Raw genomic sequence first — 25639 nt, forward strand, 5'->3', positions numbered from 1 at the left:
AATCTTAGTTCGATGAAATAAGGTAAAACAAAAATTTTTTCAAATGAAACATCAGTAAATAATTGTAATAATTAATCTCACTGGTGCCTGTGAGGGTAAGCGCGACGCCGCCTCTGTGTTTTAAATGATCTTTAGCTCATTAGGAGCGGCTCGCGACTGGAACCGCTCCTGCGCATGCGCGGGAACGAACGCAGTATGTTATGAAGATCGCGTCCTAGATGCCTTGCATTTCATTTTCCGACACTGTTTGGCTCATTTGAGTTTGTAGATATATTCCAAACATAAAGAGGATTTATTTGTTTTCAGACTTACTTATTCAATAAAATCGTCTCACGGCCTGTAAATAAATGGATAAATGAATAAAATATCTCACGCGTTGCAGTGACGCGTCTGTCCACTGTGTGTCAGGCCAGGCAGCGCTAGAAAGCTGATTTATCGTCGCTATAAACTCTTATGTGTGGTCTGGGAGGGCAGATGGCACTCTACTGCTTTCTGAAGCGTTACTGGCAATAAGCATTTCCGTAGTGTAGTTTTTAATGTATCATGACAGAGGCTCCACTGCCTGACTCGTCTGTCCTAATTTCAAGCTAGACAGTACGACATATTATTTCACATACAGCGTTCGCACCGATTCGCACACATCTATCTCCTCCGTATGCGCGTCCTCTTCTTCGGTTATGAGATCCTCTTTCAGTGATACAATACTTTTAAACGGATCCCGTCATTATGTCAAAGCGGTGCATGCTTTAAATTTATCCGTAGACGATTCTAAGGCGATAATAGATGGTAATACCCGCGTTACCGGAGACAAGGATGTCGAAACGGCTGCGAAATAGCGAAGTTTGTGCGGACTGCAGCAGTTCGGGTGAGTATATTCTGCTACTATAGAATTTTTAGTAAAAGACTCAACTTGCACTGGACAACCAGGTGATATTACCGAATTAAGTGACCGAATGAACATTTAGCTATACAAATATATGATTTAGATCATAAATCAACCTTCTATACAACCAGATTCAGATTTGGAAATGAATGGATGGTAAATGTGTGCTTTTTGGAGCATGATGATGTATTGTCATTGGCCGTGGCACAAAACCTAGTGAGGTGTCTACCTAGACAGCATTTTAGGCTTCATTTGCGCGTGCCCAAAGATTCTGCTCTTTTCCAGCTAGTGGGTTTTGTGACCGAGACATCGCATGCAGTGTTGACAAAATTTTACGGGTTTTTCTTCAGCTTCCTATGATGCTGTGAAGGCTTGTGATCAATCATTGTATTTCACTTCACTTCGCTTCACTGTCTGTGGAGAAATGGGTAAACATACTTGACCCTCAAGGGGAATTCCAAGTGAAAACATCTACAACATCCAAGTTTGCTCGATGTGGCCTTATTCATTACTAACAACTGACCCTAACCAACACATGCTGTGCCCTGACTTTTGAGAGAGAGAGAAAAAATACATAAAATATCACATAGCATTGTTGTCGTAACACCGTGTTCATGTGTAATGATTTGTCTTTGTGATTTTTGTTAAATTTGTCAAATGCATTGACCACGAATAACTACAATTCATAAGAGATCTGACCTCCTAAGACTATAAATGACATGAACAACGTTTATTTTATTTGATAAATGTGTAGAGAACAGTTTCATTGGCCTTCATTTATGTAGTGTATTGTATTTAGGATAGACCCATTTTAGTGTTAAAACTATAAAATATGAACTTTCTGTCCTGTGATTTGTTTGGTTCTGTTCTGTGGTTCTGTTTTCTCCTCATTCCCCATATTGATTCGTTACGCCTCAGACACCAGCTGGCCTGGGCTGCCCCAGCATGTCAGGAGGGATCATTGGGCAGTTGTTGTTAGGGTGCATATTTTTAGTCATTCAGCACTGGGTTTTATTTTAGCCGCTGCAGCACTTGATGGGGAAGAGATCAGCCCTTGGCTCGGAGAGGGAGGGAGAATGAGGGTGAGAGAGGAATGATGCTTGATTCTGGCCCTTGGCCTCTTTGCAGCTGTTGTTTGATATTTCCTGTGCATGAAGGGAAGTGACTTTTGCTCTTTGCTTATCAGTGGATCGTTTTTTGATTTAGATAACTCATGTTTCTATTAGACTGATGCAATTGGGGTATCATATATCCCATGGCTGTGAAACCCAAATTGGTCACTAACTTCATAAGTGTCAGAGACTTTAATGACCTGCTCCCTTGACGAAGTAAAAGCATGCGTTTTAGTCCAGATTTAGGCCCTAACACTCGTAATCCTCCGCGGTCAAAATAGACCTAAGACAATAAGCGTAATTTTATTTTTTATTTGATTAAAATGAATGTACTATATTTTGTTACAATAATATTTATTCCTTAACATTTTGTATTTTTAGGGTATTTCATGGTACTAGACAATATTCACCTCTAAATGAATGATGCACCATTTATTTCTATATAAAATAATACAAATAATTGAAAATAATACGGTATATATAGGAATGTTTATTCCTTATAAGTGTATTATCAGGCTTAAAAAATTGCTCTGTATTTTCACATTTTGTATTTCCCATTCATTTTCTTGTGCCAGTCGTTTTTCACCACAAAGTTCTAGTGTAACTATTATTTAAGACCATTTAGCCTTTTGTGTTGTTCATATAGCAGGTGTTACAAAAGTTACCTAGTTTTGTACCTTTGTAGTACCTTCATTTTAATAAAGTACAAAAATTGCAAAAGTTTGTAACGTATATTTGTTTCAGTCTAAAATGATTAAAGACCCCAACAGGGTTAAAAAAAAAATGGCTGGTGATTTATATATCCGTTCAAATTTGAATCTTCCGTATAAGAATGAAAAAAAAAAAAAAATTCTTTAATATTTGCAGAAATGAAAAGAAATGTTTGCTTGTTATCAGGCTGAAAATAAAATCCTCAAAACTCTGTTCTTGTGGGAATTCTGACACTCTCAAGCGTTGACTCAAATCGTTGTTTCTGAAGGAAGTGAAATCACAAGTTGGCCTGAATCTGTCATTGGGAAAAGTTGAGGGGGGTGGAGGGACTGCTCAGACACATTAGTCATGGGTCCAGTGTGATTGACCCCACTTTCACTTATTTGGCATCATGACTCAGTGAAGGAGGGAGACTATGTATGACATTCTATTAAAAACTGCCTTGGTATGTGACAAGTGTTGAGTGACAAGTGTTGATTCTGTCTCAGACTTGGTCGTTGAGTGTGTCTAGTGTTGTGGTGACTGAGTGATCTAGGTCTCAGCTGGTGGGTCGTGACCCAAAAATGGTTTAAAGGGTGGTATAATACTTTCCATATCTTCTGTTGCTAAATCACTCTTCTGCTGTTGGTTATGCATTTACAAATGCTACAAAAAATACTGTTCAGCCTATTATATTTTATGTAAAAAGTGTTGTATTTATGTCGTTAATTTGATTATTATTATTATTTTTTTACTATATGATTTTGAGACATCTGTTTACTTTTTTTTTTTGTAGGATAAACAAATTTGTTTGTGTATTCGGTTGCCACTTTATGCTCAGTGTCTGACTCTGAAGTGAAACCAGTTTAGAAACTCGCTGCAGTAGACGGCCCTTTTGAGAAGCCACAGTGTTTCCCAGTTCACCTGCTCATACCCTGGAAGTAAAGCTCAGCTGCTCAGCATTTGTTGTGGTTTGAGGCATGTGTATGTAAGAGGAAGTTAGCGCGTTTGCTGCCATACATGAAAGGATGACATTCACCCTTTGCTACTGTGGCCTTATAAGGAAGAACTGAGCACCACATTTAGTTGTCGTCATATATTACATCACATGCATATCAAAGCTACATTTTAGACATCTGTGCTACTAGTAATGGTTTATCAGACTTTTATAGTGGAACATAAGCAAATTAATACACATGATATGTATACACCAAATGCATTTTTAAAGTAAAATGTTTGTTTGTAGTGTAAATAATAAATGTTAAAGTCAAAATTAAATCAAAAAGTTTGCTTTCTTAATTCTCATTTGAGATGATACGATTCCTTTGTGCATATTAAGTTAATTTTCTTAAGTGCATTCTACTAAGAAGCATCTCTCATACATCAGCCTTTTAAAAGTGTTGTGTTTCTGTTTCCATTCTCACCCACCAACCAAAAAGCTCCATTAGCGTTGTGGTGTATTGATCAATGATCAACACACTGCTGACTCTGAGACACGCTGTTGTTTACTTCCTGTGAATCTGTTGATTTTCTTGGGGTCCCTTAGATCCTCGCTGGGCGTCTGTGAACAGAGGAGTTCTGATATGTGACGAGTGCTGCGGCGTTCACCGCAGCCTGGGCCGCCACAACTCACAAGTGCGGCATTTGTCAAACACCTCCTGGCCGCCCACCCAGCTACAGGTGAGCCCACTCAGACAAATAGCCACCCTATAGGGTTCCTTTTGATACTTCTTGTTTTTAACTGATCAACCTGCTTCATCTGAGACTTTTTGACATTATTGTTTAGTCTGAGGCATATTTAAAAGTAGCCTAGTGGTTGACTGAGATGGGTTTTTGTTTAATAGCCGATGTTGATATATAGATTTCTGAGTTTATGGTAAAATATTTGAAAGATGGAAATGTGAATAATCCACTCACAAGATTGTTGACAGATTCTAGATAAGCACTAACTTTGGTTAATCGGCTAATACAGATTATCTTAAAAATAAATGCTGATTGATCAACTTGTCAAATATATTTTATATATCAACTTGTCCTGTAAATGGTTGAATACTTGGTTGCTGCTGAGAGGCTCCATACGGTCAAAATTAAGGATACAGAGAGGTATTATTTTGTAGGGCTGGATAAAAAATATTGATTTCTCGATTTTAATCGATTCTCATTTTTACGAACCGATATCGATTAGCCTAGTCATCCTGTTTTCAGTTGATGAATGAATGGAACATTGTAGTGCACATCCCATCCAATAAATCGCAATAATCTTTGTGCTTTGTTACTATTGATATGAAACAAAGTCTCAAATTTCAAATTAAGTCCATTTTCTTACAAATTCAAAAACATAAATACCGTTTTGGCGCTGTGGCGTGAGATCGCTCTGGCACAGCTCCGCTCAAGAGAAGCATCAGTGCGGAACGCACATGATCTTCTCTTCCGCCTTATTAAATACCAGTTACAGCGTGAAATAAACATGAATGAGCATCTGAAAGTGTGTTAAAAGTTAGAGTACAACTTATTGAAATCTGTATCATGTCACATGGATAAAACAGCTTGTAAACAATGTCATGTAACGTCACATTTACCTCAGAAAAACCATATCCAGTGACCATAAACTCGTTATTCAGATATAATATAATTTTCAAAAATACATTTTGTGCAATGATTTGACATTTTTCATTATCACAAGGCAAGACATTGACAAGAAAAAATACATATACGAATATATTTGTAATGCTAATCCAATAGTAGTGACCGAATAAAAAAAAAAAAAAAAAAAAAAAAAAATTCTGAGTTAGCCTAATTACTTTCTCTTGTAATTTTTAACGTCAATCTCAATGTAAATTCCATAGAAAGAGATAACAATAGCCATTGTTTTAGTCTGTTGTTCTAAAACGACCCCGTCTTCTTTTAATTTGAACACGAGGAACAGTCACAGACTCATTAATGTGCTCTTCTTGTACAGCCTGCAGCGTCTTCTCTCTCAAGTTCCTGTTCTCTTCGACTGATTGCTTTGATCCCATAATGTTTCTTTTCATTTAATGTGTCCTTGTTGTGTAGTACATTTTTCCACATTCTTATTTACAGATCTGTGTTTTTTAATCCATCAAAAGAGTCTTTTGAATGGTTCTAAGAAAACAGTTTATTGGCGTGCGCCCTCACTGGAGGCCCTTCCAACAGAGACTGTGACTCACAAAGCATATTTAAAGAAGCATGTTGTCATAATGGATTTTTGTCTTGTGATGTATGCCCTCAATTTCTTTCTCATTCACAGATGGTTCAGACATTATACAACAATGGTGCTAATGCAATATGGGAGCACACTCTGCTGGACCCGTCATCCATCATGAGCGGGAAACGCAAAGCCAATCCTCAGGATAAAATCCAGTGAGTATTTTGTTTTGAAACATTTTCTAACATAGCAGAATGATGTATGTTTGCTATACACTATCATTCAAAAGTTTTGGATCAGTGAGATACATATTTTTTATTCAACAATGATGCATTAAATTGATTAAAAGGGACAGTAAAGCCATGTATAATGTTACAAACGATTTCTGTTTCAAACTAAAATTGAACTTTCTATTCATTAAAGAATCCCGGGGACAAAATTGCACAAAAATATTAAGCTGTTTTCAATGTTAATAATGATAATAATGTTTCTTGAGCACCAAATCAGCATATTAGAATGATTTATGAAGGAACATGTGACACTGAAGACAGTGAAGAATCACAGGAATAAATTAAATTAATAATAATATCATTTTTTAAATATGTTAAAATAGAAAACAGTTATTTTAAACATTTAATAATATTTTACAATGTTACTGTATTTTGGATCAAATAAATGCAGCCTTGGTGAGCATGAGACTTCTTTCAAAAACATTAAAACCTTACCAACCCCAAACTGTTTTATATAAAAAAGATAGTAGCTGAGATAAAGCAACTCCACCAACTGTTGACTCTAATACCTCCGTTGTTTCTCTCACCCAAAAAGCCCCAACAAGACAGAGTTTATAAAAGCAAAGTATCAAATGCTGGCTTACGTCCATCGTTTACCCTGTCGAGATGACGACAGTACAGCAGCCGCTGATCTAAGCAAGGTAAGGAAAGAGTTTTGAAATTCAAATATGTGATGCATCCATTATGAGAATTTTTTATTATTGTTGAATTATAAATTGAAATGGTTCCTTTAGCACATCTAAGGCGCATCAGGTTTTTGTCTGCGTGCTTATCAGGCTTCTTGAACTGTCTCTATTGATGCGCATTGTTTTTGATTCTTTAGCAACTTCACTCCAGCGTTAGAACCGGCAATCTTGAGACTTGTTTGCGGTTACTGTCACTTGGGGCTCAAGCCAACTACTTCCACCCGGTAAAAACCTCTGTTCTCGCCTTAATTTATCATATTCAGTTACATACAAAATGCATTTTTAACTTTTCTGCTCTGGTTTAAACAGGAGAAAGGGAACACTCCGCTGCACATAGCAGCTAAAGCGGGGCAAGTGTGTCAGGCTGAGCTTCTCTGTGTTTATGGGGCAGACCCTGGGGCTCCAGACTCCAATGGCAAAACGCCCATCAACTATGCAAGGTAATCAATAGCTACTGCATTGATGGCCCGCGCCACTGGGCATATAACTCTGCATTTATAGATTACACACTATATTTTATTTATCATTTGCCTTCACTAACAAATATCCATGTAGTGTTATTTTTGTATTATTTAGACACTATTATTTACAGATGCTTTTATCCAAAGTTACTTGCGTTGCATTTCAAGGTACACATTTACATTCTTATCAGTTCTTGCTTTCCCTGGGAATCGAACCCATGACCTTTGCGTTGCAAGCGCCAGCGTTCTACTGTTCGAGCTACAGGAAAGCTATTATAGTTAAACATTTTCTTATGTGCTTTTGTCATTTTTTTTATGTGATGAGGTGTCTTTTTTTTTTCTTCAGTAGAACAGTAAAGATTTTTAGCGGAAACCGTGGTCCTTGGTGATTCATATAATGCAAGTCAATAGTTACCGTCACTTTGAGAGTTAAAAAACATAAAATTTTCATTTTAGGGTGAACTATCCCTTTAAATCCACTTTCAAAGGTCTTACAAATGCAACCAAACTGAGACAGCAGTAGAGATATAGATTTTTTTTCACACGTTGCTTTTTGAAGTCATAAAATCGGTCTAATGCATTAAAACAGAAATATATTATTACAATTAGTTACCAAGGGAACATTTCTAAATTTAAGTTTTTCATCATGCTTTATTTCAGCTTTTTTGGTAATTGAAATAAAGCTGATGAAATAAATGTATGAATGATGTATAAAGAGACACAGCATGATGAAAAACTAATTAATAACAACACTGGTCCATGGGTGTGTATGCTGTCCCATTTGTCATTTTATGATTCAGAGGGCCTGCTGTGCGCCCTATTACTGGTGCAGATTTCATAGAAGGTCTGAGGGCAGCATTTGGCACAGGACCTAAAAGTTCAAAAATAAAAAGCCATGTGTCATAACGTCATTGTGTTGTTTGTATTCAGGCAGGCTGGCCATCAGGACCTGGCAGACAGACTGGTGGAAGTACAGTATGAGCTCACAGACAGGCTGGCCTTCTATCTCTGTGGGCGGAAGCCTGGTGAGTCAGTGTGTTATGTTTTCATATCCAGCTGTTTATGCTGATGAAGCCATTTTCCCGCATGCTTTTACTTTAGTCAGATCGGGTGATGGGTTATGGTCTTCAAAGCGCCAGATGCCTCAATAAAATACTACAGTGATGTTACACTGAGCTTGATGTGTTTATGCTTTAGTGTGCATCTTTGTCAGTGGATTGTCAGTTAGTTGTAAATGAATACTGTGAGTCAGTACTGTCATCATTCTGTGTTTCAGATCACAAGAGTGGACAGCATTTCATTATACCACAGATGGCGGACAGGTAGTAATAATCTGATATATTCTGATGTTCCCCCGTTAATGATACTGGTGCCACCCTTATAGAAGTTTCTTCTATAGTAGAGGAGTATTCGGGGATGTGCTTGGTCATGCTTTGAATCTTTTGATTGCATCCCAGAATACTTCCCTGAAAAGCTGAGATAGTGATCCGAGCAAGGTTTTAAAGTTGACTCTATTTTATGTTAATATCTTGCCATTTCTTTCTTTTTTTTTTTTTTGCTGTCTTTGATGAAAAAGAAATGTGTAAGTATTTTACATGGCAGTTATGTAAATATCACCTTAGCTTTTACCATCACAGATTTGATGATAAAGCTATTTTAATTTTAAGAAAACAACTAATATTTGTACTATTTAATTTTTTTTTTTTATAGCAGTCTGGAGTTATCAGAGTTTGCAAAAGCTGCAAAAAGAAAACTGCAGTCTGTGAGTCCTCTATTTTACTTTGTATTTTTTATTATTTTTTTACTTTAAGCAATGTATCAGCATAGCCTCCAAACAGAACAAGACTAAGAACTAATGTTGGGGAGTAACTAACTAAAAGTAAAATGCTGCTAATCTAACTACGGTACATATTTCAGTAGGATTACAGTAGTTCAATAGTGAATCAGAACGTTGGACAGTTAGTGTAAATCAACAAAACAATTTAATGGTTTGTTTTATTAAAACATTAACAGAAGTCCCTCCAAATTCTTTTTAAATCATGTTTTATAGCAAAATACTGAGCTAAATTCTGCTTTATGAATTTAAGTTGGTATATTAAGCGAAATATTCAATTAAAGGGTCATCACTGTTTTTTGACTAGTTTTATTTAGTATCAGTTTATCTGTTCAAATGATGGCAACCGTAATTGAATACAATCTACTAGCAAAACGCAAATCCATATTCTCATTGTTTTGTAATAGATAAATGCTACTGTGATTGCAGAGATACATTATACCATTTGTAGCTGCACCCTTTACATTTTGCTAGTAGACTGTAGCTTAACTGAAGTTTAACTACTGTAGCTTGTTACTTGGAAAGCGTAGCTTCCCCAACACTACCGAGCACAGAGTAAATCATTGGGCTTTTCTGAAGCAGATGGCCGTTAAGTCCCCCCCCCCCCCAAAAAAAAACCGTTATCTGCCAGTCATTGATCTATAAGACAGCATCTTTATTTGCTATTTAACCTGTCTCTAAACATGCTTTTATGACAAGCACAGATGACTTACGTAACTAATATAATTGCAGCTCAGCGATCATTTGTTTGAGGAATTAGCAATGGATGTGTACGATGAAGTGGATCGAAGAGAGACAGATGCAGGTGAGATAATCAGCAAGTGATGAACAATGGAAAGAAAAGGCTCATGAAATGTACATCATACAAGTGCAAAGCGTGACACGCGCTGTCTTTGTATTTGTGTAGTTTGGCTGGCCACTCAGAACCACAGCACTTTGGTAACAGAGACAACAGTTGTGCCTTTCCTTCCTGTAAACCCAGAGTACTCTTCAACACGAAACCAGGCAAGTACTGCACCGAAAGTTTTGCCACTTTTACTAAAGTCATCTTAGCAGGAAATAAAGATATTGCACTTTGACGAGTGAACTTTTTATTGCACCTTTTATGCAGTGTTTGCAGCTAAAAGTGCACCATACAGAAAGGTGCCAGACGAACATGCAAACAGAGATGCCACAAAATTAATGAAAAAGGAAATGGCATCAAAACTGCAATGCACCAACAGTTTGCTTAGACAACCCAAACCACAAAGATGCATTTTATGAGAAGTTGTGCTCATCCTTCCCTCTGGTCATTTTGACGCGAATTTTTTTTTCTTTTTTTTTTTTAAATTGAGTGTTCATCAGAGTAGTCCAAGACTTCAGAAGGAGAAAGAATGTCTTTTGTGGTTGAAATAAAAAAAAAAGTAACAAATCCTTCCATCAGGGGTCAATTTGACTCCCTTAGGAATGAATGGAATATCAAGAATGCTTCAGTATACATATAAAAACATAAAAAATACTCAAAATTAACACTAACTTTACCAAAAAATGTTTTTATAATGTCTACATGTGTGTGTGTATCTGAATCTGAATGCATTCGAGAACTGGCTTTAGGACCCAGCGGAACGGCTCATTTGCTCCATACAGAGTAGTGTTTCTCAGGGGCGTTCAGAGAACAACGGAGGGCATTGGAAGCAAGATTTTTGAAAGGGGGGTGTTCAAGTGTTCTTGGGGGCGTTCATGAGTTTACACCAAAGATCCAGGCAAGACAAGATTAAACATGTAAAACCTGCAAAAGAACTGCCTACAACATTCTGAAATCTGCCAGTTTAATGCGACACGTAAGCTATGTATCGTTTCTTTTTGCAACGACTCTATTATTTTTCCAGTCATAGACCGGCGCCCAAGCGCTGACTAAAATCCAGTGGTGGCTAGAATCAGCATTCACGTGCACAAAAATGTGTTTCGCGCTGACAACAATCCGGTGGTGTCTAGAATCCAGCGCTGAATAGAATCATGCAGCGGAGGAATGGAAAGTTGACAAGCCATTAAAAAAGTATTGACTTAAGAACCACTTTCAATAAATCATGTTCCCATTCACTCCGGTGACTAGTTTAAAATGAACAATTCATTTTGTGATTCTATAAATTATGTTCTGTATTGCAGAGTGGTATGTTCTTCAATAAAACAGTTTTTGAGGGGAAAATGAAAAGAAATATGATTTAATATGAAGCATTTTGATTTAAAGTTAGATTATGATAATATATTAATAATAATTTATTAATTTAAATACTTTTGTGTCATCCTGAGACCCCCTAGTTGGCCCTGGCCCCCTGGTTGAGCTGTTTTTAAATACAAGAATGTGTCCTGAAAAGAAGCACGCCTAATTGGGCTCTAATTATACAGGGCTTCCGTAAGACCAGCTGTTTGTTCAGATGGTGAATATGCAATAAAATCATGATTTAACTTCTTTTCCAGGGAAGACAAAAGCTGGCAAGGTTCAACGCTCATGAATTTGCCACACTTGTGATTGATATTCTAAGTGATGCAAAGCGACGCCAGCTGGGGAATTCAGTCTCAAGTCCTAAAGGTACAGCCTGCATTCAGACACACCAGTCTTTGATTTTCTTTTATAGATGTTGTTGATGTTTCATGGTTGTTGTCTACTTCTTCATAGACAATGTTGACGTGTTCTTCAAAAGTGTGGGTAGTCGTCATGGAAGTGAAAGTCAGGAAATCGACCAGCCAGACTATGACAGCGTGGCATCCGATGAGGACACAGACACTGATTTACGAATAGGCAAAGCAGACAGAGCGAAGGTGAACTAGCCCTTTTAAGAAGTGACAGTTTCAGGTTATAATAGAAGATGGTGATTAGTGTCCTTTTAAACATAATGGAAGGTTTATGTTTATGATCCAAAACTATGTCCTCTCATAAAATAATGTGTAACTAGTTTTGTTGTGTTTAAGTTCTTGCTTAAAATGCATTATGATTTGAAAGTGGTGAATTATTTGTATTTAAAATCCCACACAAAAGTTGTGTATTATGTTTTTCAGATACTTTTATAAATGTTCATGATTAGAATAATTAGACCACTGTGACATTTGTGTGATAAAACAGATACTGATTTACGAATAGGCAAAGCAGACAGAGCTAAGGTAAGCCGGTGGAGCTTTAGGAATTTTGTTTTGAGCCGTTCTTGCCATCCCAGCGTACACGTGTACATGTTGGCCATCTTTCCATCTTTCTTCTTTTTCCCCTCAGAGCCTGGACTCTGATCTGTCTGATGGACCGATTTCAGTGCAGGAGTTCCTGGAGGTGAAAAACGCACTTTCCGCTTCCGAGGCCAAAATTCAGGAACTGATGAAAGCCAACAGTAATCTGAGTGAAGAGCTGAGATTGATGCAGAAAAAGGTACCAGAGATTCAGCAGTGAGCGCTGAACGCCCTGGTCAGAGCAGCGTTTCTGCTCCTAAACAAAGCAAGACTGTCTAACCCCTTCACCTGCACCTCTTCTCGCACGTGAGGGGGCAAAATTGCAGGTGACCTAAAAGTCCCGTCTGACTGAACCATTACGATTCTTAAAATCCTCTGGAATGCTGATGTCAAAATAATCCTGTAATATCTGCCGTAGTGTTCAAATAACCAGCATGACCTTAACTTCTAAATCACTCGAAAAGATGCTCTATCAATGACATAAACCCAAAACATACTGACTTTTTGGCATTTGATTGCAGATGAGATAAGTTGGCATGCTATTGCTAACCTCCCTAACTGCAAACCTGATTCAGCAGTTGGCTCTTGCATCAGCATGACTCGTTTTAATTGTCTGTTTCTATATGTGTGTACATTAGACAAACGTTTCCAGAATATAAATCGGATACAATTATAGATTGAATATAAAAGAATAATTCTGAATTTAATTTGGAGCCTTTCAAGCCTTTACTGTCATTTCTATGTGAACATAGTTAGAAATATAGCCTATATTTTTTTTTCTCTTTCACATAGACATTGAAGCCCATTCAAGGAATATTCTCTAAAGAAGACAATAAATTATAAAGTTGTTATAGAGAGGAGAGAAGTGAATTTGCTCACACTCACTGAAGTGTGTTTAATATAGTCTTGAATAAATCAAACAGTATTTTTTTTAGTGATATTTTCTCAGTGATAAAATAAGAGCAGTCCCTCAACGGCCCAACGTTTAAAGGGATAGTTCACCTAAATATATGGAAAACAATACTATGGAAGTCAATGGCTATCGTCAACTGTTTGGTTACCCACATTCTTCAAAATATCTTCTTCTGTGTTCAGCAGAGGAAAGAAGTTCATACATGTTTGGAATGCTTTGAGGGTGAGAAAATTCTAACATAACTTTCATTTTTGGGTGAACTATCCCTTTAAGGAAGTTACCGTTTCAGCCTGTTTCCTGTGACACTTCTCAATTATTAAAATAGAATATGGTGATTAGTGTACTTAAAATGTAGGCCTAACAGAAAGTTTTCACTGTTTATGACCAAAACTACTCTGTCCTCTCGTAAAAGAACTTGTAACTTTTGTTGTGTTGCTAAAGGTCTGAGTTCTTGCTTAAAATGTATGATGATTTGAAAGTGGTTGTGAATGATGTATTTCCCGCACAAAAGTTGTGTATTATGTTTTTCAGATACTTTTATAACTGTAATGATTAGAATAATTATACCATTGTGACATTTGTGTGATAAAACTGTGTGGCTTTGCATTGGATGGAAATCTGAAAATAGAGATGGCCCAAATCATGTTATCATGAGTGAAGTCCTCAGGCTCTTTTGTTGCGCTCTGCATTTCCTTTCTGATCCTGGCCAATGCGTCTGGCTCCAGCTATTTGGCTTCTCTCTGAGCTGCAGAGTGAATCTGTAGAATCTTAAACACGCTTGTTCTGTGAACATGTCTAGACATTGCATATACCCGTGCCTGCATGCTAACTTGGATTTATTGAGCAACTCCATTTAACGCTTTTCTATCCCTTCTTTCCTTATTCATTCAAAGTTCCCCTAAGATTTTAACTTAATTTAAAATAAATTGTCCTCATAATTTATCTCAAATAATTACTACTGTTGGTTTTTTATAACATCTAAATATATTTCCTATTTTATAGAATGGCTTCATTTTGTTTTTTATGTAAAAAATTAAATAAATAAAAAACTCCTATCTATCTATCTATCTATCTATCTATCTATCTATCTATCTATCTATCTATCTATCTATCTATCTATCTATCTATCTGTTAAAATTAAAATTTGATAATTATTTTAATTTATCATTAGCTTAGAAATCCTCTAAAAAGTTGGATATAATTCTATTTAATATTCATAATATTGGCAATTTCAAATGCCAACTTTTAAAGCCATTTCAATTTCAACTAAATTGTAGAAAAAAGGATGTGATTTAAATTTTTGTAAAAATTTTTTTTTATTGGTAATTTTGTTTTGATACTAATTTCTGAGATGGAAAAGGCAAAGGGTTATTTTAATCCTTTTTGTTGGTAATGTAAAAATTCAGTAGGCCTGAAACGGGCAACACTGAACATTGTTATTCATCTATTGACTGACAGTTTTTCCTGTACGCTCAGCTTTGCTACAGTTTCTGCTTTTCTATGCGTTTCTCTCGCTTACTCGTGTTTCTCTTCAGCTGCAGTCTCTGCAAAGCGAGAACAGCTCTCTCAGGCGGCAGGTCTCCGCTCAACAACCCTATCAGGCCCCCGGCGGCCCTGACCACCCCAATCCCTCCAGTCCCTCCTCCTCTTCTTCCTCCTCCTCTGCCCTGAAACGCCAGCTGTCTGCACGGGCGAGCCGCCCCATGTCTATGTATGAAACCGGCTCTGGTCTGAAGCCCTTTCTCCCCAAGGGAGAAACCCCTTACCCCGAGGAGACCTTCCCCACCCTGCAACCCTTCCCAACCTATGTAAGTAAAGACCTGCCTCTCGCCTTCTTTTCCTTCTTCACCTTCCTTCTCTAATGTTGTGGCATGCTAGTATGGTATGTTTCCAATTCTCAGCGCTTCATGAGAGTTTCCAAAATAAACATTTGTGAACATTTTTGGTTCACTCAACGTATTGCTTCACTTTGTATCCTGTTGGCTCACATACTGTAGCAGCTATTTCATCATATTTCTGTTTCCTGTTTTAATTTCATGTCATTCGGGACTCACAAAGCATGTCTTTATTGCCAACTCAATGCACAAGTCACACAGTCATTGCTTTATATAACTGTACATATAATTTCAGATCACAGGTTTAGGTGCACCAAGCTATTTTTGTCTCGCTGGCTAATACGATGTTGTACCAGTGTTTAATAAGTAGAGTTTTCTTAGATAAATAAGTAGTATTTGGCTTTAAATGTGTAAATCTCAACATGACTGACATACTCAAGTCAGTGTACATCATTTTAAACCTTTTTTTTTCCTCAAAAGTATTAAGCAATTATTTAGGGGTACTACTTTTTCACAGTGGAAACATTTTTAAATGTTGATATTGTTTTAAAAAACATATTTTTTTGTACATGTCAGTTACTCTGGCTCACAAGTTTCAGTATCATCAATATCATCTTGATGTAAAATGCCCAGTATTTTATTTTCAGTTGTCTTTTATACAATGTAAGTTCCTGTTCCATTTCCTTTTTCATTATTTACTGACCTTTCGAGTGTCTATATTAAAAAAATGTTTTAACTCTATGGTTTTCCATCGCTTTTACTGCATATTAATGCTACTGATTATTTTCAAAAGCATGCAAATGTTATAGAGCTGTTCAAACTTCGTTCAAACCATTCATGAGTCGTTATTTAACACTTGTGCCGGGTTCTATCATTTTCTCAAGGTTATGTTTGCTGCAATTGTTAACAGCATTTATTAATCTAGGTTAATGTTCATTTCAAAATCTAATACTGTTCATTGTGAATTTGTTTGTTCGTAATACATTAACTAATATTCATTTATATAACTAACAACTTGAAATGTTAGGAATGTATTGGTATGCACTACCATTCAAAAGTTTGGGGTAAGTACAATTTTGTTTTCTTTGAAAGAAATTAATACTTTTAGAAAAAGTGCATTAAATTGATTAAAAACGACAGTATTCATGTTACAGATATTTATATTTCAAACAAACTGTTATTTTGAATGTTATATGTATCTAAGAATCCTGGAAACAAACGTATCATGGTTTCCACAATATATTACTGTTTTCAACATTGATAAATATTTCTTGAGCATCAAATCGGCATATTAGAATGATTTCTCAAGCGTCATGTGACACTGAAGATTCTTGATGATAATAAATTACATTTAAATAAATATATAATACAATTGGAATTATTATTTTATTTTTTTAATATTATTTCACAATATGGCCATTTTTCGGTATTTTTGATTTTGAGTCCCAAACTTTTAAACGGTAGTATTTTGTCAAAAGTTTCTATTGACAACATCATGCAGTTTTACAGAAGTCAAAGTTACTATATCAACTTGTTCTTTATTCCAAGCTCTTTATCGTCGGGGGAGGGTGGGTATATCTTTCATTCTGTCTTAAGTCTTATTTGCACCCCTTTTTTAGACCGGAAAGGGTGTGTTTGTGGCCTCCTCCTCATCTCTCCCCTCCTCCTCATCCTCCCCGTCCTGTTTGCTGTATGAGAGTGCACAAAGGGTTAAGCACATCCTGACAAGCTCCGTTCCTCGTGGGACCGGCCGAAAGCTCCCAGAACCCCTTACCTCCTCTCCACCATCCTTCACAAACTCATCTTCTGCCTCCTCTACTCCCATCCATCCCTTTTCCTCCTACTCCTGTTGTGCTCCACGCATCAGCATGCATGAGCGGTCCCTCCAACAACCCTCCAGGGGCTGCTGTTTTCAACTGATACGTATTTCTGCCTTCATCATCCCCATAAATAGCACATTTATTTCATGGCTTGTGTCTTCATTCCCAGGTCGCACTGCTCAGGGCTTGTCCTCTGCTGCTCACACATCTGTTCAGGATGCCTTGGAATGCTATACTGCTCATGCTCTGGGCTGCAATATGAAGATGAGCTGGATTAGCTTGTTTATTTTTGTTCGTGCAGATTACAGCCATATTTAGATCCATGTTTCTAATGTCACAGAGACTGTATTGTGGGTCTTGTTCATGGCTGTTTAGCACTTGGAAAGCAATGTTTTGGCTGTAAATATTTGGTCTGACAATTTTAATTTTAAAAGTATCGATCTGACAATAGAATTAAATTAATAAAAAATATACATTTTACCCCCCAAAAATGTTTAAATACACTAGCGTGCAAAAAAAAAATGTATGCTCACCAAGCATTTGATAAAAATAAATAAAAAAAATCTGTAAAAATGGTAATACAGTAAAAAACTGTTTTATATTTTAATATATTTTTTTTAAATAATAATATTATTAATTACATTTATTCCTGTGATGAGAGAGCTGAATTTTCAGCATCATTACTCTGGTCTTCAGTGTCACATGATCCTTCAGAAATCATTCTAATATTCTGATTAAGTGCTCAAGAGTTTCATATTTTTCTGAAAACTCCCCCCCCCCCCCCAGGTGATTTAATAAATAGAACGTTCAAAAGAACAGCATTTATTAAAAATATAAATCTTTTGTAGCATTATGAATGACTTTACTCTCACTTTTGAGCAATTTAATGCATCTTTTCCAAATAAAATAAAAATCTTTCCAAAAAAATCTTACTGAACCCTAACATTTGAATGCTGTCCTCGCTGGAAGTCGATTGAGGATCTGGATTTTTATGTTAACTGAGAATGTTAACAATTATGTTGTGTATAAGAATAAAATCTGCAATGTAATACATTGGGTATTATTAATCTAAACATAATTGATTATTAAACTCTGTATTGATTTTTTTTTAAATTGTCAGTTCAATGTATCGCAATGCATTGATGCATTTTACACCCCTATGTACAGTACAAGGAGATGTGTGTAGAGTAGAAGAGTAAAAAAGTGATTGTTTGTTCAACGGAACATTAGTTTGATTATTCAGACATCATGTGGCGGTTCTCCAAGCATCATGTTGCCCTGATACGGAATTGTTATAATATTCTGTTACACTAATTTAGTAATGTCCCAACTCGGAGTGCTGCTGGCGTCTGACCCCATTACCTCATATCCTTGAGCACAGTAAATCATGCTCCAGTGAGACTGTCAAACAGCTTTACTGTAAATGCTTTATGGCTTTGTGAAGGAAAACTCTAATCAGGACCATGAACTAGATTCAATTGTAACTCTGAGTTTTACCCTCGAGGACACACTAGTTGTTTCATAGATAGCTTTCGCATCCGCTGGTCTGCACTTGGACTTATAAGTGCATTCAAGATACTTTACCATTTAAATGTTTGGGGTTGGTAAGATTTAAAAAATATATATTAAAAGAAGTCTCAGTAATATTAACAGTATTTTTTTTTATTATTGTTAATTATTATTACAATTTAAAATAACATTTCTATTTTAATATATTTAAAATATAATTTATTCCTGTGATAGCAAGGCTGAATTTTCAGCATCATTACTCCAGTCTTCAGTGTCACATGATCCTTCAGAAATCATTCTAATATGCTGATTTAGTGCTCAAGAAACATTTCTTATTATTATCAATGTTGAAAACAGTTGTGCTGCTTAATATTTTTGTGGAAACCGTGATACTTTGACGAATGGAAACTTCGCCAAAGCATTTATTTGAAATGGAAATGTTTTTTAACAATGTAATAGTCTTTGCTGTCTGTCACATAAGATCAATTTAATGCATTCTTGCTAAACAAAACGTATGGAGACTGGCACTCAGTTAAATGTGGTAGATTTGAGCTTGGCTAGAAGTGCATTATTGATTAACATTATTGATCTTAGACTGCTCTAGTAACCACATTTAAAGGTCCCATATTGTACGCCTTTCTGAAGTTTTATTTTAGGTTTTGATGTCCTTAAGAATATATATTTGCGGTATAAGTACCAAAAACCATCTCAATATATTTTTACAGCTCCTTTCTCAGGAGCTCTGCCAAGAACAGGTCGATTTTGGCCTGTCTACTTAATATTCATGAGCCTTTCTTCTGATTGGCCTGTTGCTTTCTGAGTGATTGGTGGAGGCGGTGACTGAGTAGTTCTGACATCACATTTATACGGAAGTCACAACGGCTCGTGAAAAGGCACAGCTACTTTATGCAGGCTGTGTGCATTTGTCTGTGGATTGACTGTTTTGAAACTTATAAAGTTACATAGCCTCTAGACCTCTGTTATCATGAAAAAAGCCAATATGGGACCTTTAAGGATTCTACTAACACGTTTGCTCACCTCACACCTTGTAATGCTTTCCTACGGAGCCCCTAAAGGAACATGCCGGTAAAAAAAAAAAAAAAAAAGAGTGAAGGAAAACCAATTTTTTTTTTTTTTTTTTTTTGTGTGGAAAAAAATCCATAAATGTTTTGGGCAAAATTTTGGAAGCATAATCAAAAGCATTGCCAAATAATTTTTCCTTCCATCTCCTTTTTTTCTTCACCATGTCCCTTTAGGGGCTCCATACTTGTCAGAGTTTAGTGCTTGAAAGATCTAATGAATCTAATGCTAAACACTTGCTTCTACCCCTATTGGCCATTCCATTAATGCAGATAGTTGAATTTAATTATTTTTATTTCATATGAACTAGCAAACATGCTGAAGTTGCCAATTCCATCACTGCAGTTTCATTGCTTGCCACCTTTGGCATTTAGTGACGTCACATGTTTTTCTTGCCGTGTCCTTTCCTGTCTCTTTAGGCCTCCAAATTTGACAAGCAGAGCAGTGTGTCTGATGGTGACTATGATAACACAGTCAACGAGTCTGATCTGGACGACTCTGGGTATGTGTCCGCTTTCTTTCATATGATCTGAAAAAACAAAACCAGCCCTTTTTTCTCTGAAAATAAGAACGGCCTGTCCTAGACTTTTAGCTAAGCAAAGCGAGAAAACAAACGAATGATTCTGTAACCATGCATCAAGCAATACTCATCCCTGACTCCTCAGTTCCGTTCACTGTACATGACTTCCTCCGTCCCTGCAGCTTCGGCCGTAGATGTCGTCTGCGCAGCAGTGGCTGGATGGGAGAGAGCGGGTCGATACCCGAGCTGGATGATCACGAATCTGAGCCTGACCCCAGTCTGCCCAGCACAGAAGACGTCATCCGTAAAACTGAGCAGATCACCAAGAACATCCAGGAGCTGCTGAGGGCTGCACAGGAGAACAAGCATGAGAGGTGAGAGGACATCCAAAGTCAACATCTCTCTTCTCCGATTTCTTCCTTCATCATATATGGCAGCAAAAAAAATCTGAGGTCACTTCCTTTTGGAAACTTCTGCCACATATTAAAGAATTTCACATGTACATTTTTGGGGCTTGGGTACAAATAGTTTCCCCATGACTTAAGTTTAAGGGGTAGTTCACCCAAGTAATGAAAAGTGTGTCATTATTTACTCACCCTCACATCGTTACGAAACTGTGTGACTTTCTTTATGCAGAATATAAAGAAAAAAAAAATATTTTGAAGATTATTAGTGACCAAAAAGTTTTCTCTTTAAAGCATTAGAGACACAAATCAGTGTTTTTAGTTGTGAGAACTTTTAGATATTTCAGATGAAATATCACCTTAATTAATACACAAGCATGAAAAGTGGATTATTTAAATGTTTTGGCCTGTCCAACCTTTACCTTCTCAACGGTAACTAGAAATTAACATCGAACCACAATTACATCATTTTGACAATGTGTTGAATTAATATCTTATTCATTTTAGTAAAAAAAAAAGGTTTTTAAATAAAAATATTTACACATTTTCTACATCATGGAAGGAGGGATAAATAAATACTCATAGCATTATTAATTTGTTTTTTTACACATTTGCCTTAAGTTGAAAGAGATGCAAGAGCAAATGATCAAACAAATACATTAATTTATGGGAAATGTAAGCCACTATATTCAGCATTTAGTCTCAAACTGGGTAGTCTGTACTGAGTGATAGTTTAAATTAGTCTAAACTTGCCATCGTTAGTTATTTACAGATTTATAATAATTTATTATTTATGAATTCCTTGATGAATAAAAAGCATTTATTTGAAATAGAAATCTTTTGTTACATTACACATCTTTATTATCAATTTTGATCAATTTAATGTGTCCTTAATGAATACAAGTATTCATTTATAAAAAATAAAAAATAAACTTACTATACCCAAACTTTTGAATGATAGTGTATATATTTAATATTTATTTATTTAATATTTATAAAAAAATAAATAAAAAAAAATCACAAATCAAAGTAAAGTAACTGTTGCAAAAATGGCAAACTGCATTTAAAACTAATAGAAAATGAATTTAGTTTGACCTCCAGAGGTTGACATTGAACACTTTCTGAAGGTTAAGCGCTACCCTTTTTTTATATAGACCTTTTAAAAAATGAAAGAATGCATATTGTACCCCATTCATGGAAAGTGCCTGTTTTCGTAATTCACTTGTTTCCCAACCAATGAATCATTTTCTCCATTCATACCTTTTCCATTTTCCATCTGTTCTCAATTGTCTGTGTTCATCATTTGGGGTCTGTCCCATCGGGGGCCACGCTCTGTTTGGGTCCCGATCTGTCTCTTTCCCAACCAGTGGACCATGTGAGCAGAGGGAGAGTGTCCGCAGACTTAGACACAGTCTGGGTTGTTTCAGCACACTGGTGCCTTGGGCAGACAAGCCCCCGTCTCCCATGCAGTCCCTCGGCCTAAGAGCTCCCCACCCAGCCAACCCCAACAACCCTGCCTCCTGGTACTCTGGCCTCTGTCCCTGCCTCACAGGCACAGTGTCTACCTCTATCTCTCTCTTCAGAACTCACCCACTAATCTGAACATGAATGCAATACGCATGATTACTAGTATGTCTACGGTAATGCCAAAGGCCTGTATCAGTTTGCATTGTCTTCTAAACTTCCCCTTTATTTGCAGGAACTCATGTCAGTGCACTTCGTTCTCTTTTAGGAAAAGGCTTTGTACTGACATCCATCTAACTTTTGATCTTTCTGTTTTGCACTGGTTTGAATTTTATTGCAAAATAAGCTGTGTGATTTTTCTCAAGTTGCTGAAGAAAGCCAAACCCAGTTATTTGAAAGAGTAGTTAAAAAAAATAAAAAAAATTTGTAATGTAACTACATTACATTGAAAATGTCTGCATCTTGTCTGCTGCACAACTAAAAAAATGCATGATTTTCTTTTTGGTGGATTAATGCACAAATTTTGACTTGGAAATGCACTTATAAATAAATTAAAGCCAAATATATTCCATATATTTTCTAAATATATCTCTAAATAACTGTAATGTGTCAGTGATATTATTCAACAAAAGGTATTAAAAGACAAAAAAAAAAAAAAAAAAATCTGTAAACCACACAATATTTTGTATTTATCATGTCAGTATAAATGTCCAGCTTTAAAGCTTTATCCACCGATTGCTCTGTGGTTAGCTTTATTTTTCACTCTCCAACCTCTGATGGTTTTTATTTTGAGATTTTAATACAGTATCTATCATTTTCTCCTCCAATAGCTTTATACCCTGCGCAGAAAGAATACATGTGGCTGTGAATGAGATGGCTGCCCTCTTCCCCAAGGTGTGCAGTTTCTCCCCACACTTCACAAATGCAATACAAAAAGCTATAGACAGTCAAGTAAAAATGTATATGTACAGTATATAATATAGTTAATATAATTTTGTGACAATACAAGCAATCAAGAAGTTGAGATTTATAGTATATATCGCCCTATGCTAGTATACTGTATGTATGTGAATAAAGTTGGACATACTTTTAAAATACTTATGAATATATGTATACATACATATATTGAACTTTTATATAAAGAGCTGGGCAATAATATACTGTAGTTACAAAATAAAAATCATGCAGCCGAGATTTGCTATAGTACATATTACTTTACGTGAATATACTGTACGTATGTATGCAGGTAAAGTAGGATGTACTTTATATCTAGCTTTTAATATATTGTACATTTAGGATGTTAGATTTGTATTTGGATGTACAGTGGCCACAAAAAAGTATTTGGACACTTACTGTAGGTCACATTTTTGATAATGTTATTTATTTATTTATTTAAAAATGTATATTATGGTAACACTTTACTGGAAGGTCCCATTAGTTATTAAGTAATGCATTAACTAACATTAACAGTGAGCTCAAGTTCATAAAATAATATTAATAGATCTGATTTTAATAATATATTAGAAAATGTTGAAATTAAGATTAATAAATGCTAGTATTTTTCATTGTTAGTTCATGTTAACTATTGCAGTAAAATAATGTTAACAAATGGAAACTTATTGTGAAGTATTTCCAGTATTATTAATATTATGTAAATAATATGTCTATTTTACATATTATTCACTATAAAATATAATGCCTCGCACACCCAAATCTTAATGTGTGTGCGTCGGATAGACGTTCATTTCAACTAGAAAAATATTAGAAATCCCGCACACCGCTCAGACTTGCTTGATAACTAATTACTTTTTTATTTTATATTTTGCAGTTTTTCTCCCCAGTTATATATTATTCATTAAAATATTTGTATGCATTTAAATGTCTTAAGTGTCCAAATGCTTTCTTGAGGACATCTGGACATATATTTAGTAGTTAGCCAAGTCTTGAACCACTAAAAAATAGTCTGTATGTATTTTATGCGTATTTATTTCTGTATTTTGGCCTTTGTCCACAGAGACCACGCTCCGAGACAGCAAGGAGCTCTTTGCGCTTATTAACGTCCAGCGCAAACCGACTGCAGAACGAGTGTAAGAAAGCGTCTCCTCTGGACAGCAGCGCCGCAGTGGACATGCAGTTGGTCACCCAGCAGGTCATCCAGTGCGCTTATGACATCGCCAAGGCCGCCAAACAACTGGTAACCATAACCACCAAAGAGAACAACAACTGATCCTGCTTCCGCCTGTAATGCAACCCTGATGGTTTTCTCAGTGTTATTTTATTAGTCATTTTCAGGATTTTTTTTGTAATCTAAACTGTATTTGCATGTTTTTGTTTTCTATTTTAAAGTGTCTGTTTGGCTTGAAGCCATAAGATAAAGCCTGAAATGCTCTGAAGGGTTGTGTATGGACATACGTGTTAAACCGTGAAATTGTATTTGACTAGATGTTGTGAGCAGAAATGAGAAGCCAGTCACTAAATATTCAGTAAACGCCTGACTCTTTGCACTATACTGAAAACTTAAGTTTCTTTTACCTTTTTATAATCAAACATTTAGTCCATCATTTGTGGATGTCTTTGTTGTTTTTGAATTGTGTTCAAATTAAGCTTTTTTTTTTTTTTTAATGATAATCTCAGTGAAATCTATAATATATATATATATATATATATATATATATATATATATATATATATATATATATATATATATATATAAAAAAAAATATATTGTAGTAATCTATCAGTACAAAACATTCAGGTAGTGTGGTTAGGTAGGCCAAGTTTAGGTACAGATAACAATCAACTTGAAAGTGTAAAGATGTCATGTTAAAGATCAGATTGAATGGACTTTTTGGATACACCAGGTGGCTATAATTAAAACATATTTTCCATGACAGTATAAATGTCCAGCTTTAAAGCTCTATCCACCTATTGCCCTGTGGTTAGCTTTATTTTTCACCCTCCAAACTTTGATATACGCCAGGTAGCTATAACTCAGATTTATAGGGTGTATTGAAGAAAAATATATAATAAAAAGTTATTTAACCCTAGTTTAATCAGATTTCATCAACGATTTGGAGGTTACGGTACAGTGTTTAATTACAACTTATTGTTTGTCAGTGTATTCACAGCAGAGGAGTATATGAGGATAAAATAATATCCAGCAGATTGATGCTGTTTTTGTGGTTTTTTAGATGGTTATCCATATCATACATTCACTTCAGTGTTTAGGCAGCTCTTATCTTTGCAGATCTTTTTTATTTCCTCTCTACGAAGTATTTTGATCTAACCTGATCAGGTTAGACTTAGCAAACCGTTGTACAGTGGACTGGTTGCGCAGTGTTATTAGAGCTAAGAGTCAGTGACTGACAGCTCAGTGTTAAAGTCTCCTTGTTTGAGTGTTTGTAGTTATTCGGATTAACTGGTCTTCCACTCATTAATTAATATTATTATGCCTGTGGTTAAAAAGAAAAATGAGTTCTTTATTTTTTAAATAAACTTAATTTATAATTTTGAGCTTTAATTGTTGCTCCAGAGTTTTTGTTCATATCTGAAAGTGAGCCATATGAATCAAGGGGGCAGTCCTCGCCTATAGGCTATATGCCAAACCTCACATGAACAAATAAGAAAACAGGTCTCATTACATCTGCTTGTCAGAAAAATAATAATCTTGTTTTGTTTTTTGCCAAGTCAGAAATGAAAAGGAGGCAGCCTCACGCAATACAAAGTCAATGGAGACGGTTAGACGGTTGGATTGCCGGTTGGAAAAGTCTATTACTT

General features: G+C 35.9%; 1 protein-coding gene across 2 annotated transcripts; it reads left to right on the plus strand.

Moving 5' to 3' along the window:
* The first annotated feature begins 141 nt into the window (after positions 1-141).
* On the plus strand, positions 142-25382 carry git2a (G protein-coupled receptor kinase interacting ArfGAP 2a). 2 transcript variants are annotated; one of them, XM_082170420.1, is made up of 20 exons: positions 142-865; positions 4232-4365; positions 5954-6066; positions 6677-6782; positions 6965-7051; positions 7137-7267; positions 8219-8313; positions 8565-8610; positions 8999-9050; positions 9855-9927; positions 10030-10127; positions 11580-11691; positions 11779-11921; positions 12367-12516; positions 14766-15038; positions 19894-19976; positions 20177-20368; positions 21766-21921; positions 22693-22756; positions 23877-25382. In XM_082170420.1, exons 1-20 carry the CDS (start codon positions 784-786, stop codon positions 24087-24089), a joined length of 2403 nt encoding a protein of 800 aa, XP_082026546.1. In that variant the 5' UTR covers positions 142-783; the 3' UTR covers positions 24090-25382. The 2 variants fall into 2 exon arrangements, with proteins under 2 accessions (XP_082026546.1, XP_082026547.1); XM_082170421.1 differs by lacking the exon at positions 21766-21921 and having other exon boundaries at positions 152-865.
* The last annotated feature ends 257 nt before the right edge of the window (positions 25383-25639 follow it).

The sequence above is a fragment of the Leuciscus leuciscus genome (assembly GCF_965113295.1).
Source record: "Leuciscus leuciscus genome assembly, chromosome: 5".
NCBI classification, from domain to species: Eukaryota; Metazoa; Chordata; class Actinopteri; order Cypriniformes; family Leuciscidae; genus Leuciscus; species Leuciscus leuciscus.